This window comes from Cnephaeus nilssonii (assembly GCF_951640355.1).
Source record: "Cnephaeus nilssonii genome assembly, chromosome: 1".
Lineage (NCBI taxonomy): Eukaryota > Metazoa > Chordata > Mammalia > Chiroptera > Vespertilionidae > Cnephaeus > Cnephaeus nilssonii.
In genome coordinates, this window is record NC_137072.1 from 115,921,632 (window position 1) to 115,938,893 (window position 17,262).

A 17,262-nucleotide genomic window follows, 5' to 3' on the forward strand; every position below is an offset into this window, starting at 1 on the left:
GTTCTATGGGTCAGCGCTCTCTCCCTGTTCTATGGGTCAGCGCTCTCCCCCCTGTTCTATGGGTCAGCGCTCTCCCCCTGTTCTATGGCCCAGCGCTCTCCCCCTGTTCTATGGGTCAGCGCTCTCCCCCTGTTCTATGGGTCAGCGCTCTCCCCCTGTTCTATGGCCCAGCGCTCTCCCCCTGTTCTATGGCCCAGCGCTCTCCCCCTGTTCTATGGGTCAGCGCTCTCCCCCTGTTCTATGGGTCAGCGCTCTCCCCCTGTTCTATGGCCCAGCGCTCTACCCCTGTTCTATGGGTCAGCGCTCTCCCCCTGTTCTATGGGTCAGCGCTCTCCCCTTGTTCTATGGGTCAGCGCTCTCCCCCTGTTCTATGGCCCAGCGCTCTCCCCCTGTTCTATGGGTCAGCGCTCTTGCCCTGTTCTATGGGTCAGCGCTCTCCCCCTGTTCTATGGGTCAGCGCTCTCCCCCTGTTCTATGGGTCAGCGCTCTCCCCCTGTTCTATGGGTCAGCGCTCTCCCCCTGTTCTATGGGTCAGCGTTCTCCCCCTGTTCTATGGCCCAGCGCTCTCCCCCTGTTCTATGGGTCAGCGCTCTCGCCCTGTTCTATGGGTCAGCGCTCTCGCCCTGTTCTATGGGTCAGCGCTCTCCCCCTGTTCTATGGCCCAGCGCTCTCCCCCTGTTCTATGGCCCAGCGCTCTCCCCCTGTTCTATGGCCCAGCGCTCTCCCCCTGTTCTATGGGTCAGCGCTCTCCCCCTGTTCTATGGGTCAGCGCTCTCCCCTCCCTGTTCTATGGGTCAGCGCTCTCCCCCTGTTCTATGGCCCAGCGCTCTCCCCGTTCTATGGGTCAGCGCTCTCCCCCTGTTCTATGGGTCAGCGCTCTCCCCCCTGTTCTATGGCCCAGCGCTCTCCCCCTGTTCTATGGCCCAGCGCTCTCCCCCTGTTCTATGGGTCAGCGCTCTCCCCCTGTTCTATGGGTCAGCGCTCTCCCCCTGTTCTATGGGTCAGCGCTCCCCCCCTGTTCTATGGGTCAGCGCTCTCCCCCTGTTCTATGGGTCAGCGCTCTCCCCCTGTTCTATGGGTCAGCGCTCTCCCCCTGTTCTATGGGTCAGCGCTCTCCCCCTGTTCTATGGGTCAGCGCTCTCCCCCTGTTCTATGGGTCAGCGCTCCCCCCCTGTTCTATGGGTCAGCGCTCTCCCCGTTCTATGGCCCAGCGCTCTCCCCCTGTTCTATGGGTCAGCGCTCTCCCCCTGTTCTATGGGTCAGCGCTCCCCCCCTGTTCTATGGCCCAGCGCTCTCCCCCTGTTCTATGGGTCAGCGCTCCCCCCCTGTTCTATGGCCCAGCGCTCTCCCCCTGTTCTATGGGTCAGCGCTCTCCCCCCTGTTCTATGGGTCAGCGCTCTCCCCCTGTTCTATGGCCCAGCGCTCTCCCCCTGTTCTATGGCCCAGCGCTCTCCCCCTGTTCTATGGGTCAGCGCTCTCCCCCTGTTCTATGGGTCAGCGCTCTCCCCCTGTTCTATGGGTCAGCGCTCTCCCCCTGTTCTATGGGTCAGCGCTCTCCCCCTGTTCTATGGGTCAGCGCTCTCCCCCTGTTCTATGGGTCAGCGCTCTCCCCCTGTTCTATGGCCCAGCGCTCTCCCCCTGTTCTATGGGTCAGCGCTCTCCCCCTGTTCTATGGCCCAGCGCTCTCCCCCTGTTCTATGGGTCAGCGCTCTCCCCCTGTTCTATGGGTCAGCGCTCTCCCCCTGTTCTATGGGTCAGCGCTCTCCCCCTGTTCTATGGCCCAGCGCTCTCCCCCTGTTCTATGGGTCAGCGCTCTCCCCTCCCTGTTCTATGGGTCAGCGCTCTCCCCCTGTTCTATGGGTCAGCGCTCTCCCCCTGTTCTATGGGTCAGCGCTCTCCCCCTGTTCTATGGGTCAGCGCTCTCCCCCTGTTCTATGGCCCAGCGCTCTCCCCCTGTTCTATGGCCCAGCGCTCTCCCCTCCCTGTTCTATGGGTCAGCGCTCTCCCCCCTGTTCTATGGGTCAGCGCTCTCCCCCTGTTCTATTTGCCAGCGCTCCCCTCCCTGTCCTTCTGGTTAGCATAGCAGGTATTCCATGAAGCTGTCTATATTCTGAACCCACTTATGGCCACACCGCCCGCAGAGTTCATGAAGAAGTACTAAGGGGTTAGCACCAAGTGCCGCGAACAGCTACACATGAGGTTTGGTGCTGCTGGTTTCATTGTACAGAGCCAAGTCCCGGGAGATGTTCAGTATGTATTTAAAGAACTGAATCCAAATTCAGAATCACAATCCTTCAAGATCCAGATTGTTTTATGTTCTGTGGTATTTTTGTTTGCTTTCAACCTGAGCCCTCATCTCCAGAAGCACAACCTCCGCACATTCTTAAGGAAACCTGACCTCTCCGATTCTGGGAATGCTGCTCTGGTTCTGACCGACCCTCCCTACAAAAGGGCTCATGTTTTTGGCATCTGTGTACACACACACACACACACACACACAGTGAGTCCTGGCAAGAGCTGCTGGTAGTGGAAGTTGCAGGCCAAACGGAGAGAAACAAATGGCAGGTCTGGAAGCGTGCCGAGTCCCGGCCTGGCTGCGCAATCCCCATGCCACACACTGACCACGGTGTGCGCCTCACTCAAAAGACACCGAATGGTTACGTTCAAGCCTCATTTCCAAACCTGGAAAGCCTCGGGAGGAAGTGGATGGCAGTGCGGTAACTCAGCTTACTTGGGTAAGAAAGGGCCACGGCCTACGTTTAGGAGCTAACACTGCATAAAGCTGTTAGAAGGAGACACAGATAGCAATCTTCAGGACTTTGGGTTAAACAACAGTTTCTTAGCTTTGACAGAAAAAGCAATACAAAGCAATGGAATGCTGATACACGTGACAACATGGATGACCCCTGAAAACAACGCTAAGTGAAAAAAGCCCATCACGAGGGACAAGAGTGCGTGTACACAGAATGGGAGAACAGGCCAGTGGGGGAGGACAGAGGAGTGGTGGCCTGGGGCGGGGGCGGGCAGGGCGGGCAGTGACTGCTGGTAGTGAGTGCGGATTTTCTCCTTGGGGTGATGAAATCTTCTGAAACTAGATTAATGGCGATGGTTGCACAACTGTGAATGTACTAAAAACAATGAGTCATACTTTAACAGGGCAAACTGTATGGTGTACCTCAATGAAGCTGATATAAAAGTTACTGAAATAATGTTTTCCCCAAATACAATGACCAGCATGATCACCAGGTGACCCAGCACAAGCAGACAGGCTGGCGTCAACAAGAACACGCAGAGCGCAGCCGGGAGCAGGCCCACCGCCCTCCACCAAACCCAGTCAGAACGCCAGGCCCGCCACGTGCTTGCTGTGGAGGTAAAAGGCTAAGCAAACATTCCTGAAAGAAACAACCTGAAATTCTAGAACTAAAAACTACCATAACCGAAATTAAGAACACACTGAACAGGGACAAATTTAATAGCAGATTAGACACAGCTAAAGAGCAACAGTGAGCTGGAAAGTAACAAGAACAAGTTGACCAGACTAAAATTTTTTAAAAAGGGGGACAGTAAATACAAGGAGAGAAGACGGAGAATATAGTGAAAAGGCCTCACAGATATTTAAATGCTGTCAGGAGGAGGGGAGGAAATGGCGCAAAGTTATATTTGAAGAGAAATGGCTGAAATTTTTCCTGACACTTAGACCGATGACAATCCACAGATTTCAGAAGCCTAAGGAATCCCAAGCAGATTAAATACAAAAGAGTCTGCATCCCGGACACAACAAAGTGAAACCAGAAAATCCAAGGGAGACGGTGCTAGAAGCAGCCTGCCGATGGGGCCAGCATGTCCCTGAAGAGAAGTGTGACAGTGACCGACCTGAGTCATCAGAACACCCCACGACCAAGGGCCAAACTGTTCAGGTTAGCCCATTTGCGCCTGCCTGAAAAAACACAAACTAAAATAACGCCAGATCTCAGAGCAGCTGCCGATGACCCGGCTCAGAAGCCACGCCCACAACTTGCCTTCAGCCACTGCTCGGCCTGCTCCTGGCTCTGCACCGCGAGGACCAGGGGGTCGGTGCCCTGCTGGGTGATCTTCAGCTCGTGCTTCTTCTTCTTGCCGTCCTTCGGGATGTACGCGATGCTGCAGCCCGGCAGGGGCAGCTCCATCTGCGGCTGCTGGTCCTTGGAGCTCTTATAGCACTGCAGCGACAGGAGAAAGCCACGTCAGGCCACGCGGGGGTCAGGCAGGAGACTGACAAAACGTGGCAGAACGAAAACGGGGGCGTGGGCGCGGCGCCTGGAGGTCTCACCAATAGTGGGGCTGCTCTGCGACTGGAAAATGGACCTGCAGGCTCCCCCTGCCACCCCGCTCCCCACCCACGCTCGTCTCCGTGCACGTGAAAATGCATCCACCCGTGAACTCAGCAAAGTCTCCGGCCATCACTGACATGGCCCGCGGCGAACCGAAGGGCCCTGCGCTGGCGGCTGGTGATCTAACGTGCGTTCACCGGAGGCTCCGGGAATACGAGTTAGTAGGTTTGTTGACGTGCACGGCCCTGCACACTCTATTCCACAGCCTGCCCTCGGCATCCCCCTGCCTCCTCTCCACCCTCTCTCTGGAAGACAGATGGACGGCTTCAGTAAGAGTACACATATCAACACAGAACGGACAACAGCGTCTGCACAGCGTGCCTCTGGTTGATAGAGGACCCGGCGTCCCCTCCTGCACTTCCCCCTCACAGATGCCTGTTTTGCGGAGTGAGTTAACCTGGTTTAGGGACTTCGTTAAGTAACCTGTAACTTTGGTTACGTAACTTGCCAACCCAGGACTCCAGCCCCAACCCAGGTGAGTCCTACACTTGCCTCTAAGCCATCTACTGAGGAGGAATGGGTACATGGATGCCTATTTTCAGAAGTAATTATCTGCAGTTCCAAAACCATGCTTCTTGAATGACACGTGGATGGAATATATCCACTTTTTAAAATATCTCAAATGATGGCTGCCCTGTCTAAAAAGGAAGAACCGTCCTAGCCGGTGTGGCTCAATAAATAGAGCGTCAGCCTGTGGACTGAAGGGTCCCAGGTTCAATTCCAGTCAAGGGCACATGCCGGGTTGTGGGCTCGATCCCCAGTGGGGGCGTGCAGGAGGCAGCTGATCAATGATTCTCTCTCATCATGGATGTTTGTCTATCTCTCTCTCCCTCTCCCTTCCTCTCTGAAATCAATAAAAATATATTTTTTAAAAAGCTTAAGAAAGAAATAAAAGGGAAGAACAAAACACACACCTAGGCCAATGCACCTCGGACTGCTGTGGAGGTTACAAGCCCGGGTTTTCCGCCTTCCGTAGGTGGGAAGGAAGCTGAGCACAGAAAGGAACCGCTACAGCTCGTGTTTTCTCTCAGCCCACGCCTCGCCCTGGCTGCGTCCGCAGGGAGCTGCCGAGCTGCCCTCGGAGGTCGCTGCGGGCCCCGGAAGCTGCTGAGGCAGAGAGCAGCCGGGCCTCTACATGGGGGCCCAAGAGCAGGCCGGGGAGAGGAGGCAGAGGCAGAGGCAGGGCCTGCGGGGAAGAAGCTAAGGCGGCGGTGGGGGCGGGCTCGGAGCTGGAAGGTGCTGTCAGGCCCCCCCCCCCGCCCTCCCCCCCCCCCGCAGGCTGGGCCTTCACAGCGCCCCCTGGCAGTGGAGGCAGAGCCGCTGGGAAGGGAGCATGACCGGGACGAGCTGTCTGCCGGCCTCTGCAGCGAGGGAGCAGGGCCTCGCGGCCTGGGGGCTCTGGGCAGAGGGGAGCAGGCTCCCCGGAAGGGTATGAAGACACTGGAGTGGCGTGCCTCCGAGGAACACGTAAGGCAAGAGGCCGGCTTCCTGTTCGGCCTCAGTTCCTATGCTGCTCAGACTGGGAAAGCATTCGCCCTGCTGTCACTGCTAATCTTTTCTCAGGTCAACGGGGTCATCTGGGCAATTGGACCACAGGCCGTTTTAGAACCAAAACAAAAACCCTTTATAATGAAAATCGCTGACTTTGTCTCTGCACTTGATTGAAGACAGACTTTCACGCGGTTTTCCACTAATTTCTTCTGGGATTTACAGCTACTCTAAGCGGCAGGTGTTACCCCGGCTATGAAGACGGACTGAGGGCAGGAGATGGAGAACGAAGCAAAAGGGGGGAGGCGTGCGGGCAGCCTGCAGCAGGGGTGCGGCGAGGGCGGCACTCCGACGGCTACCCCGAGCAGCAGGCTCCCGCGGCGTTTCAGAACTTTCGCCAGGCGCCGCTGTATTTTGAAAGCACTGATGTAATAGACCCACATCTTGCGCCATCATGTCAGATTGATAATAAGCATCATATTAATCTCCCTCATCTTTTTTCATTCTTTACTTTAAAATCCCCCGTCATTTGGGGCATGTTCTAAATTTGGGAGCTTTTAGGCCGCACACGTGGAAAAAACATGTACTCTCGCTGTTTTTTAGAAATAATTGAACAAAACTACTAATTAAAAAATATTCCATGTCCTAAGAATCTAGTGAAATAAGATCCCGATAACTCACAGGTGAATCTATAAGAGAGCTAGCTGCCCCACTGAAGAGTGACATACAGAAACATAATTTCTCACGTTCTCTTTTAATGTCAGAGTTTTGAGTGTTTTTTTCTCTCATGGTTCATTTGAAGGAAAAACAAAAAGCAAAAACACACTCTGAAAACCGTAATTCTGGGAACACCAAGGTGCCCAAAGCTGGAAGGAAGGTGGGGGCGGGGAGGGCAGGGCGAGGGGCCGCCACGAGCCGTGCCTGCCTCCCGGGCAGGTCCTGCCGGAGCACCACCCAGCAGAGGGTCTGAGTGTCCGGCCCCTGCCTCTCCGCCACTTAGCCTCGCTTCCTACGCGGCCTCTCACAAAAGGAAGGATGGGGGGGAAGGGGAGAGAGAGAAAGAGAGAGAGAGAGAGAAAAAAAGAAAGAGAGAGAGAGAGAAAAAAAGAAAGAGAGAGAGAGAGAGAAGGAAAGAAAGAGAGAGAGAGAGAGAGAGAGAGAGAGAGAGAGAGAGAGAGAGAAAGCAAGCTGGCCCTTCGCTTTCCAAAAGAATTTCCTGTGCTGGCCATGCTCCCTGGACCGGCGCGGCCGCCCAGCCCCCTTCTGACCTGGCTTTGAGGAATCCACTGACTCACTACAAATGGGAAGATCCATCCCGCACTTCTGGCCAGCTCAGCTCTGTGCCTCCCCTCACACAAACCGCAGACCCTGCCGGAGGGAGGGCTCGCCCTCTGCCTGCTGTAGGGAGGGCGGAACCTCCGCACGGAAGACACGGCCTGTCCGCCAGCGCGGGCGCAGAGGCCTGTGCGTCCCTCCCCCCTTCGCTGAGGGAGCTGCTGGGGCAATGTCCCCACAGGGACGCCGGGGAGTCCTCCGCGCCTGCACACAGGGCCGGCGGCCAGGCTGTACCAGTAGTTTGGTGTCTTTGATGACGCAGAGCAGCTTGGTCCACTGTCCGAAGCGCTTCTTGCGCAGCAGGAAGGCGCAGATCTTGGCGTCCTTCACCAGGTCCATGGAGGCCTCCTCCGAGGGCCACTGGTGGCGCGTCTTCTTCCCCTTGCCGTCCTCCTCCTCCTCGTCGTACGATTCGTAAGAGCTGCTCATTGCATCCGAGTCGTAATCTGTCAGCAACGAGGGAGTGAAGACCCCGTTACAGACGGCCTCCCGGGCTCGGGGTGCACCCTTCTATCCGCAGGCGAGGACGGGCGTCGGCCTCGTGTGCCGGGAAATGGTAATGACCATGAGGACAGCAGCTCCTCGACCGCAGGGGACCCAACGAGAGCTGTAACCGGCTGGGCAGTGTGAGGGCCGTCCTGGATCGGTGAGAGCTGGGGTAACGCGGAGGGGTGCTCTCAGGGTCGCCAGGCGGCAGCTGAGGGGAGTCTCGCCGAGACAGCTACTCGGCAGACACGTCCCAGGAAACCTGTCTGCCCAGCAGGAGCCTCGGGGGAGACCCCTGCACCCAGTGCCCCCCGCGCCTGCCTGCGGACCCCCGCCCGGCACAAGGACAGGCCAGACAGCCCTTCCCTCTGCCCACAGGGAGCGTGTCTCCCGGACACGTTTCCACAGCATGAGCTCTCACTCCGCGGAGTCACAGCCCAAGTTCAGGGGGGGGGGGGGGGGGGCGGGGGTAGGAGGACACCTGCCCTTCGCGCCCTCTCTGACTCCCCCCACGCCCACGGTGCCTGGGCCCTGCCTCGCGCCACAAAAGCCTGGCTCCCCCACCGTCTGGGGCCCCGACACTCACTTGACGTGATGTATTCCGGAGCTTTCCCGGGACTCAGCGGCACGGCCTCCTCATAGTAACCCTCCGGGAGCGAGGATGTGGGCAGCGGGGGCGGCCCGCTGTCGGGGGGCTGCGAACGGAAGGGACAGGAGCGTCACTGGGGGCGCCCGGGCCCGCAGGCACTGATGGGCGCGTCCCCCTCCCCTGGAAAGTTCTCTGGGGGAAGAGCGTCGCCTATGAAGCGGCGCTGGCGTCCGTCCGCGCCCGACGTTCCTGCTCACTGTCCAGCCCAGCCAGCCTGGCCACGCGCCCCGCACCCGGCACAGCCGCCGGCAGGGACCAGGCGTGCAGCCCGTGTCCCGGGAGCGCCTTGCAAACCCAGCTCTGGCTCCGAGTCACCTTCCCAAGCGGAACCGGGGACGCGCCCCCCAGAACTGGCACAGGTGCCTCGCCTCTTTGTCCCCACAGCTGTCCCCACACCGCTGCCCGCCGAGTCTCCAGCACTGGCTTCTCCGAGGCCCACCCCGAGCTGGGAGCTCCGGGACGATTCGGGTCTGCCTGGTGCTCATCAGTCAGCACCAGGGAAGTGGGGACTGAAGGAGTGAGGAGGGGTGCCCAGCATCGCCAGGCTCCTAACACTGCAGGACCCTGTCACAAAGAAAAGGGGAGCCCGGCCAGTGTGCCTCGGTGGTCGGGTGTCGATCTATGATCCAGGAGGTCACGGTTCAATTCCAGGTCAAGGGCACATGCCCAGGCTGTGGGCTCGATCCCCAGTGGGGGGCAGATAGGAGGCAGCCGATCTATGATTCTACCTCATCGATGCTTCTATTTCTCTCTCTCCCTTTCTCTCTCTAAAATCAATCACAAACAATAACAACAAAAGATAACGAAGAAACAAACGAGGCCATCGCTGCGCACACTTGGCTCAGCAGCTGCGGCCCGGCGGGCAGTGGCCCGCTCCCTGCCGCTCCCTCCGGCGGAGCGAGCATTAGGAAACCGCAGACCGCGGACGAGAGAGAGAGAGAGAGAGAGAGAGAGAGAGAGAGAGAGAGAGAGCTGCCCTGTGACCGACTGCTCAGACCCGGAACGCACGTCTAACCCCCGGTAAGCACGTGAGGAAGCAGCGAAGGGCGGGAAGGGGACACACATGAAAACCTGGGAGAGGCCCAGACCGCAAAGGTGGCAAAGAATTCCAGAGAAGTTCTGATGCGTAAGTCAGTGAAATACACATCCCGGGAATATGTGCGCATTTTTCTTCTAAAGAACTTTTTATCCCAGAAGAAGCATCTCGGCGTTTCAGATGGCGGCATTCCAGCGCCGCTGACCCAGAGTGAGCGGGCCAAGCCCAGCCTCCACGCCGACACTGGGCCGCTGAGTCCCCATTTCCTCGGCGCTGCAGCCGCAGTGACCTTCTAAGCGGCGCCCGCCCCCGGGGAGGCTCCCCCAGCCTCCTACCGGCTGCTCCGGCAGCTCCCACAGCACCCGAGGCGGCCCCTTCCCTCCAGAATCGGCGACTCACCAGCCAGGGCTGCGGGATCTCCGGCAGAGGCATCTGGGGAGGCGCCGGCAGGCTGCTGGGGGTCTCCTGCTTCGGAGCGTGGTCTCTGGCTTCAGAACCTGCGGGCACAGCAAGCACAGGCCGGTGAGGAGGAGGACGCTCACCGCCTCGGCCCGCTGGAGCCTTCGCCTACGGCCTCGGACCCTCCCGCCCCGGCAGGGCAGGTGCCTTCTTCTCCATCGCATCGACGAGAGCCTGCGGCGGGAAAAGGCTGAAGAGCCATGGCCGCACCACCAGGAGGAAGGGGTGGAGCCAGCGACGCCTGCGCTTTCCCGCGGGGCCACGGCCTCCGGAGACCCGTTCACTGAGCTCCGGCCCGGCTGCCCGGTGCCCGGCTGCCCGTGCCCGGCCCGAAGGGGCAGCGGCTCTGGGACAGCAGTCTGCACTGAGCCCCTCCTGAGCTCAGAGGCCGTAAGAGACGCGGCTTCTTGCTGACCTGAGGGCCCAGCTCGCCCTCCCGGGCACTCAGATCCGAGCCGGGAGGGCAGGAGACACGCAGCTGACTGAGGGACACAGGACAGGGCGGCCGGAGGAGGAAGCAGCAGCGTCCGTTCGGGCACAGCACAGTCAGACTCGCCGGGAAGACCTGGGCAGCGGTCCTTCCTCGGCGGTCAGCGGAGCCACAGGCGGGGAAAGGGAAAGTCAGTCCCCGCCCGCAGACACGGCAGCACAGACCAGGTGCCTGCGGAGAGCGGGACAGTGAGGGGAAAAGAAAGAAAAAGGACAGAAGTAAAACCGCAGTGGGCGAGTCTCAAGCAAATGAAAGAGCCGAGGAGAGAATCAGTGAAGTGGAAATATCAGAAGGAAGTCGGGAGGAAGCATAAAGAAACACAGGCCTGGGCTCGGGCAGAGGGAGGGGGTGGGGGTGGGGAGAGACAGCGCGCTGAGGGCAGAGGCTCTGAGGGCGGAGAGAAGCCTGGCCGAGGGGGCGAGGGGGCGAGGGGGCGAGCTGGGAGAATGCTCTCTGAATGTCTAAGTGTCAGGCCGTTTGGAAATGCACCTCATTAACCCCTCTAGGGAGGCGTGCCTCTGCCCTCTCGCAGGTGAGGCAACTGAAGCACAGAGTGACTCTGCAAGGTCACCGCCTTGGCGACGGGCCTAGCCGGGAACCAAACCCGTCCGTCTGCACTGCCTGTGACCCCGAAGAAACGACCACCCGCTGAGTGTGGGTGCAGGATCAAAGGAGGCAGCACCCTTATCCGAAAAGGCACCCACACACTCCCTTTCCAGCCACACAGTGTGGGCCCCGCGGAGACGCACATGGAGGGGTCGGGCAGGGAGGCAGTGAGACCTGCCCCAGGTCCTCTCCTGTGCTCCCTCTCGGCGGCAGGGCTCCCCCACCAGGCCTCCTGTGGCCCCCCTCAATCTGCTACAATCCTTCCCCCGAGGTCCAGAATGCAAACCTAACTGTGTCCTACATGGCTTCACAGCCTAAAACCAACGAGCTGTACCCTCAAAAAGGGCAGAGTGTGTGCTGATTGACCCAGCGAAGCCGCGGAGAAGGAACCTCACGTCTCCTCCAGCTCCTCCCAGTCTCCCAGAGCCCCCGGACCCCAGCGCGGCCCCGCCCTCCCACGCTCTCACCGAACGGACCGGAGTCCCACCGAGGGCTCTCCTACACCCCAGTGTACCGCATGCTGACCGGCTACCCCCACCGTCCCTGTCCCACCCTCTGGGCACAAGCTGGCCGGAGGCTGCTCTCTGAAGGCCTGCTGGCAGCGATGCCGTGGCTGGCACCTGGGAGCGTGGCTCTCAGAGCTGCCACTGTCCCTAAAGGCCAGGGTTGGTTCGCTGTGCTTGGACTGTGTGTGCAAACACGTGGCTTACACTGAACACCGGCTGTGGTGGGGAATCTTGTGTGCATTGACTGGGCTGAGGGGTGCGGAGAGCTGGGGAGCCCTGTTTCTGGGTGTGGCTGGGAGGGTGCTTCTGGAAGAGACTGGCATTGGAATCGGTGAGCTGAGGGAGCGGTGCCTCTCCCACGTGGGCGGGCAGCACCCAACAGGGAGGGCCCGCAGAGCACAGAAGGTGGAGGAGCAGCAGCAGGCTCTTGGCTGGCCTGGGACACCCCTCTCCTGGCCTGGGACGCCCCTCTCCTGGCCTGGGACGCCCCTCTCCTGCCTCGACATCGGGTCTCGCGCTCTTGGACTCAGATCAGGACTCACACCCCCGCCCCCATTCCAGGCCTCCCGACCGCGCTGAACCCACCCCCGCCGTCCTGGTCTCTCCCTGCAGCGACATGGAGGGCTTCTCAGCCTCCAGAGCCCCAAAAACCAGCCCCTAAATTAATCTCCTCTCTCCTCTCTCCTCTCTCTCTCCCCCGCCCTCCCTCTCTCTCTGTCTCTCTCCCATTGGCTCTGTCTCTGTCACCCTCACACACCTTCTTCTGGGGTTCTGGGCCTGGGGCACACAGGAGGCTGCGCCTGTTCTGCGGAGGGAAGGCCATGCTCCGTGCGACACTCAGGGAGGGGCCGGCATGAGGGGGCTGCACACGGCCCCTCCGGACCACGCGGCCTGTCCCCGGCGCCTGCCTGCGCAGCCGCCCTCCCCGGTAATACCCAAACCCTGGCATGAGAAGGTACCTCTATACGCTGAGTCCTCCTCGGGAATCTCCAAAGGGTGGGGTGCTCTGGGGGCCCCAACACACCCACTGTGCCTTTAGCTCCTTAAAGGCTAGCACCCGGCATACAGTAAGACCTTCAAGGACAACTTCATGATTAAACAAACTCACACGTTACTAAACCAAGGACTGCGCTTTAGGAAAGGGGGGGTCAGAGATGTGGGACGCTAGGGGACGGGGGGTTGGGGGGGGCACGCACCTTTGGAGGCCTGTATCCTGAGCAGGATGTCCGTGATCACGGCCTTCTTCTCCCTGACGGTGGACGTTAGGTATTCGTGGTCCAGGAGTTCAAGAAAGAGACGCAGTTCAACTATTAACTCCTCCATGGCTGAAAACGAGGGAGGAGGCGTCATTAGACTCACTGATTTGCAAATGTCAAAACACAAATGCCAGACCCGACTCAAAGCCTTGCACTCCTTGCTGGTGGAATATGGCATTCCCACGGGAACCGGTCTGCTGGAACCAGGCCCCCAACAGCGTCACGCACCCTCCTCCGCACACGCGTGCTACTCCTGCACTGGCTGAGGCAGCATGCTCGGCGGGGAGGCAGGCGCCCAAGCCACGTCGCCAGCAGATGGAGGCAAGGCTGACATCACCGCTTGGTGTCGTTTGCACCAAATTCAATTCCAACGTCAAGGAGGAGACGGGAGTTTCAAATGCCAAACAGTTTTCCAATAACCACTAGGACCTGGTTTCGGAAGCCACACCCGACTCTGCTTTTGTAGGGCTGGCTCACCCCACGAAGGCGGCGGCTGGGCACGGGTTTGTACGGCTGCCACGGGGATGGGGAGGCCCAGGAGGGCTGCCAGGGCACGGTCGGGCCTGCTTCCCGTCCTGTCTTCCTTCGAGGGCTGGGCCAGCCCCTCCCGCTCATGGCCACAAGACGGACTACGTCAGCACGTTTTAAATCATTAGCAAGTTTTCAATCATCAGAAAGATTTAGATCATCAGCACGTTTTTGTTTGTTTGTTTTTGTTAATCCTCACCCGAGGATACTTTTCCATTGATTTTTTAAGAGAGTGGAAGGGAGAGAGAGACACAGAGAGAAACATGGATGTGAGAGAGACACATCGATTGCTTGCCTCCCACACGTGCCCTAGCCAGGCCCGGGAATCAAGCCTGCAACTGAGGTACGTGCCCTTGACCGGAATCGAACCCGGGACCCTTTAGTCCTCAGGCGGATGCTCTATTCACTGAGCCAAACTGGCTAGGGCAGTGGTTGGCAAACTCATTAGGCAACAGAGCCAAATATCAACAGGACAACGATTGAAATTTCTTTTGAGAGCCAAATTTTTTAAAGTTAAACTTCTTCTAACACCCGTTCTTCAAAATAGACTCGCCCAGGCCGTGGTATTTTGTGGAAGAGCCACACTCAAGGGGCCAAAGGGCCGCATGTGGCTCGCGAGCCGCAGTTTGCCGACCACGGGGCTAGGGTATCAGCAAGTTTTAAGTCATGCCGCTGGCTCTGCCGGACTCCTTTTAGGATCCAGCTGTTCTCATAGTATGAAGACGCTCTCCGCCGCTCTGCACTCACGGTGCCAACGCGAGGGGGTTAACCTGCTGGCCTCTCAGTCAGGCCAGTGGCCCCAAATGCGCCGGTCACTGCACCTCACCACACACCTGTGCCCCCAAACAAAACACGCACTTTCGCTGGGAAGTGCCTGGTGACTCTGATGAAGCAGGAAAAAGCACCTCCAGCTTTTATTCCACCTCCAAACCCTGAGGACACACTTCTTTAAGGCCCTGGGGGGGTGGGGGGGGCCGTGCGTGTGAGCCACTTCTCAGCCTGAGGCAGCCTGGCTGCCTCTTGGGAAAGCGTGGTTTTCTGATGCGTGTCCTGCAGCATGCCAGCACTGGGAAGGCGGGCACCGCTCCGTGAGCCACGGCGCACACTGCCACGCGCGGCGGGACCCCTTACCGTGCGTCAGGCAAAGTGCGCTGACGCAGTAGAACGCAGCGCTCTTTTTAAAATGTTCCTATTCGTTTCAGAGAGAGAGAGAGAGAGAGAGAGAGAGAGAGAGAGAGAGGCAGAAACATCAGCGATGGGAGAGAAGCATGGACCCGCTGCCTCCTACACGCCCCCCACTGGGGATCGAGCCTGCAACCCAGGCATGTGCCTGACCGGGAATCGAACCTGACCTCCTGGTTCAGAGGTCGACGCTCACCCACTGAGCCACCCGGCCGGGCTGAAGTGCTCTTTTGCTACAGCTCCGGAGTCCACACTGCAGCTCACCTTTGAGAAACTAGCACTTGTCAAGTTTGGGTGTAGAATCAAAGAAAAGTACCCACGATGTTCTGAAAGGCCCTAAAATACTCTCCTTTCCAGCCACACGTCTGTGCGGGCCGGCTGTTGTCATGTGCTTCCACCCAAACAAGGTCTCAGAGCGCTCGGCACGCAGACGCAGGGGCTAGAGCCCGCTCGCCCTGGGCAGGCGGCCTGCGTCCCGGGACCTCCCGCAGCAGCAGCAGTGCACTCGCAGCTACCCGTTTGCTGAGCACGGCCACTGCTCAGAAATATGTATCATTTCTTCACTGAATCACTAACTAATCGGCCAGCTCCAAGCTCCAGAGCGGCGAGTGCCTATAGATGTCCCCACATAAATAACAGCTCTCTGGGGTCCTCAATCCGTATTATGAGACCAAAAGGCCCTGAGCAGAAAGTCGGGGAGCTGCTGGTTTAGGGGTTTCTTCCCCAACCTGCGCTTCCTCCGTCCACGACATCCTCCGCAGCTGCAGACCCTGACGGAGGCGCTGCCCTGGTGCCGACAGGCACACAGCATCCGCGCAGGCCTCAGCGCCCGGGCTACGACAGGCCTCGCCATCAGAGCGGGACAACTCGTCGTAACTGGGAAAACAAATGAAACTGAATACTGACCTCAGATCACACACCAGAAAAACTATAAAGGTACTGGAGGATCAAAATGTTAAAAAACGCAAGCATTCAAGTCCTCGAGGAGAGGAGTACCTTCTTGTATAGCCTTGGTGTGGGAAGAGATCTTCGAACTTCGACCCAGACTCAGACGTAAACAGAAGAGACTGCGGGAGGAGACGAAGAGGAACAAGCCTGCGGCCCGGCCCCAGAGAGGGAGGCCTGAGAGGTGGACCGCCTGCCCCGGTTCCAGGCGTCCGGGCCCTGGGGAGCGGCCCTTAGCTGCTGGGCCTCCGCCACCACCACGGCTCCTCCCGCTGCCTCCAGAGGCGGAGCCCGGGCACTGGCTCCACAGAGCCCCTCCCTCGTCCCTCAGTGAGACCAGGGGCCACGTGAGGCTCCCGTTAGAAATCGTCTGTGACACACGGCTGGCCCGGGCCGACCTGCGCCCAGAATCCGCCTTGTCCCCGACCTTCTCTTTGCAATGCCTTCTGCGGACCTTGTACCAGGGGAACCAGCCCCTCCCGCCCTGTGCGCCCCTCTTAGCGCTTCTGAATGCGGCCGTCTCCCCGCACGCATCAGGCTGCTTCCCGTGGTGACCTGGGCGCTCCCTGCTGCTCTCTGCGGGGGCGCCCTCACCTGTACGCCCCTGTCTGGTCCCCCCCACACACACCGACCCGCCTTTTACCCGTCCACGCTCAGCTTGGCTACCAGCACCTCGGCCCACCTTCGTCGAGCCTCACCACGCTGTGGCTACGTGAATCTGTCTCCTGCCCCGTCGGGGGGAGGGGGGGCAGTCTGAAGTCAGGGGCCTCCGTGTGACCGCTCTGCACCCAGACGGCCTAGCACGCCGCCTGCCAGGGAAGCTAGCACCCCACAGACACCGGGACGTGCCTGCTGGGTTCCCGCACGGCTTGTTCCTAGATCTCCGTAACAGACCAGATTCCTGGGATTTGTCTGGAAGAGGAAGTTGCAGAGAGAAATGCCAAGCCCGTCCCCTCACAGTAACTACTCCGTGTGACATTCTCAGAACACAGCCAGCCGTGGCGGGGCCGCCTGACAGGTGCCTTCTCTGCCGGCTGGTGGCACCTGGGCAGGCCTCTCTGCTGAGGGCAGGCGCCCTGGGAGCACTCAGAGGGGCAGGGAGCACGGAGCTGCCAGCAAGCACGGCCCCAGCATACCTTCCCTTATAGGGTTACAGCGGGGAGGCAGGCCACTCCGCAAACACTTCCTGGCCTCCCTCCGCTTATCTGGCTGGGCTGCCCGGAGGCCAGAGGACCTCAGAGCAGGCGGGCGGTGCTCTCTGGGGGGGAAGACGTGGGACTCCAGGTGGCCGTGAGAGACCGCGGCTGAGCGCAGGGCCCTGGCCACAGCGCGGGGTAACAGCTCTGTGCAGGCAGCGCGGGGAGACCCACCGACCGACCGCAGGCCCTCGGGGCTGGTTTCATCGGAATCGGAATCGGCGGGGAGAGAGCAGGGCCTCTCCTCGTCGCTCTCCTGTCAGCAGGACACAGCCACCGCTCGGCCTCAGCACTGACTCCTCCACGTCCCCCAGGGCCCCGAGGAACGCCGTGTCTATTCTGAGTCCTGAGAATCTGCCGCTCCGGCTCTTCAGAGGCAGCAAGGAGTCCCCCAGGAACTGCTGTGGAAGTCCACAGAGCACATTCTTTGGGGAAGATATCATGACTTGCACAAGCACATTAATATGTGGATGGATGATTCAAGCCCTAACAGAAAACATCCCTCCATTGTTTGGTGAAAAGCAAGAGATGAAACCCAGAGCCACACATGCTTTTCCTGGTCATGATGATGGACGTACCCCGACCCACCCCAGGCCCGTTTCTCGCTTCGGAAGCCCGATTCCTGGGCTGCAGACCAGGACCCCGCACTCCCCAGGGGAGGCGAGGGAGGGAGGAGGGAGGTCGGGTCACTAGGGTTCCCGGCCAGGCTGTAAAAGACATTCCCAGGGGC

General features: G+C 59.5%; 1 protein-coding gene across 1 annotated transcript in view; it reads right to left on the reverse strand.

Annotated features, from left to right (window-relative positions):
- The window catches only part of AFAP1 (actin filament associated protein 1), a 77,196-nt gene that overhangs the window by 31,179 nt on the left and 28,755 nt on the right, over positions 1–17,262 (reverse strand). The window contains 5 exon segments of the mRNA XM_079774771.1: positions 4,020–4,199; positions 7,428–7,639; positions 8,266–8,374; positions 9,764–9,861; positions 12,622–12,750. Coding sequence (XP_079630897.1) covers positions 4,020–4,199; positions 7,428–7,639; positions 8,266–8,374; positions 9,764–9,861; positions 12,622–12,748 — 726 coding nt within the window. The 5' untranslated portion in view covers positions 12,749–12,750.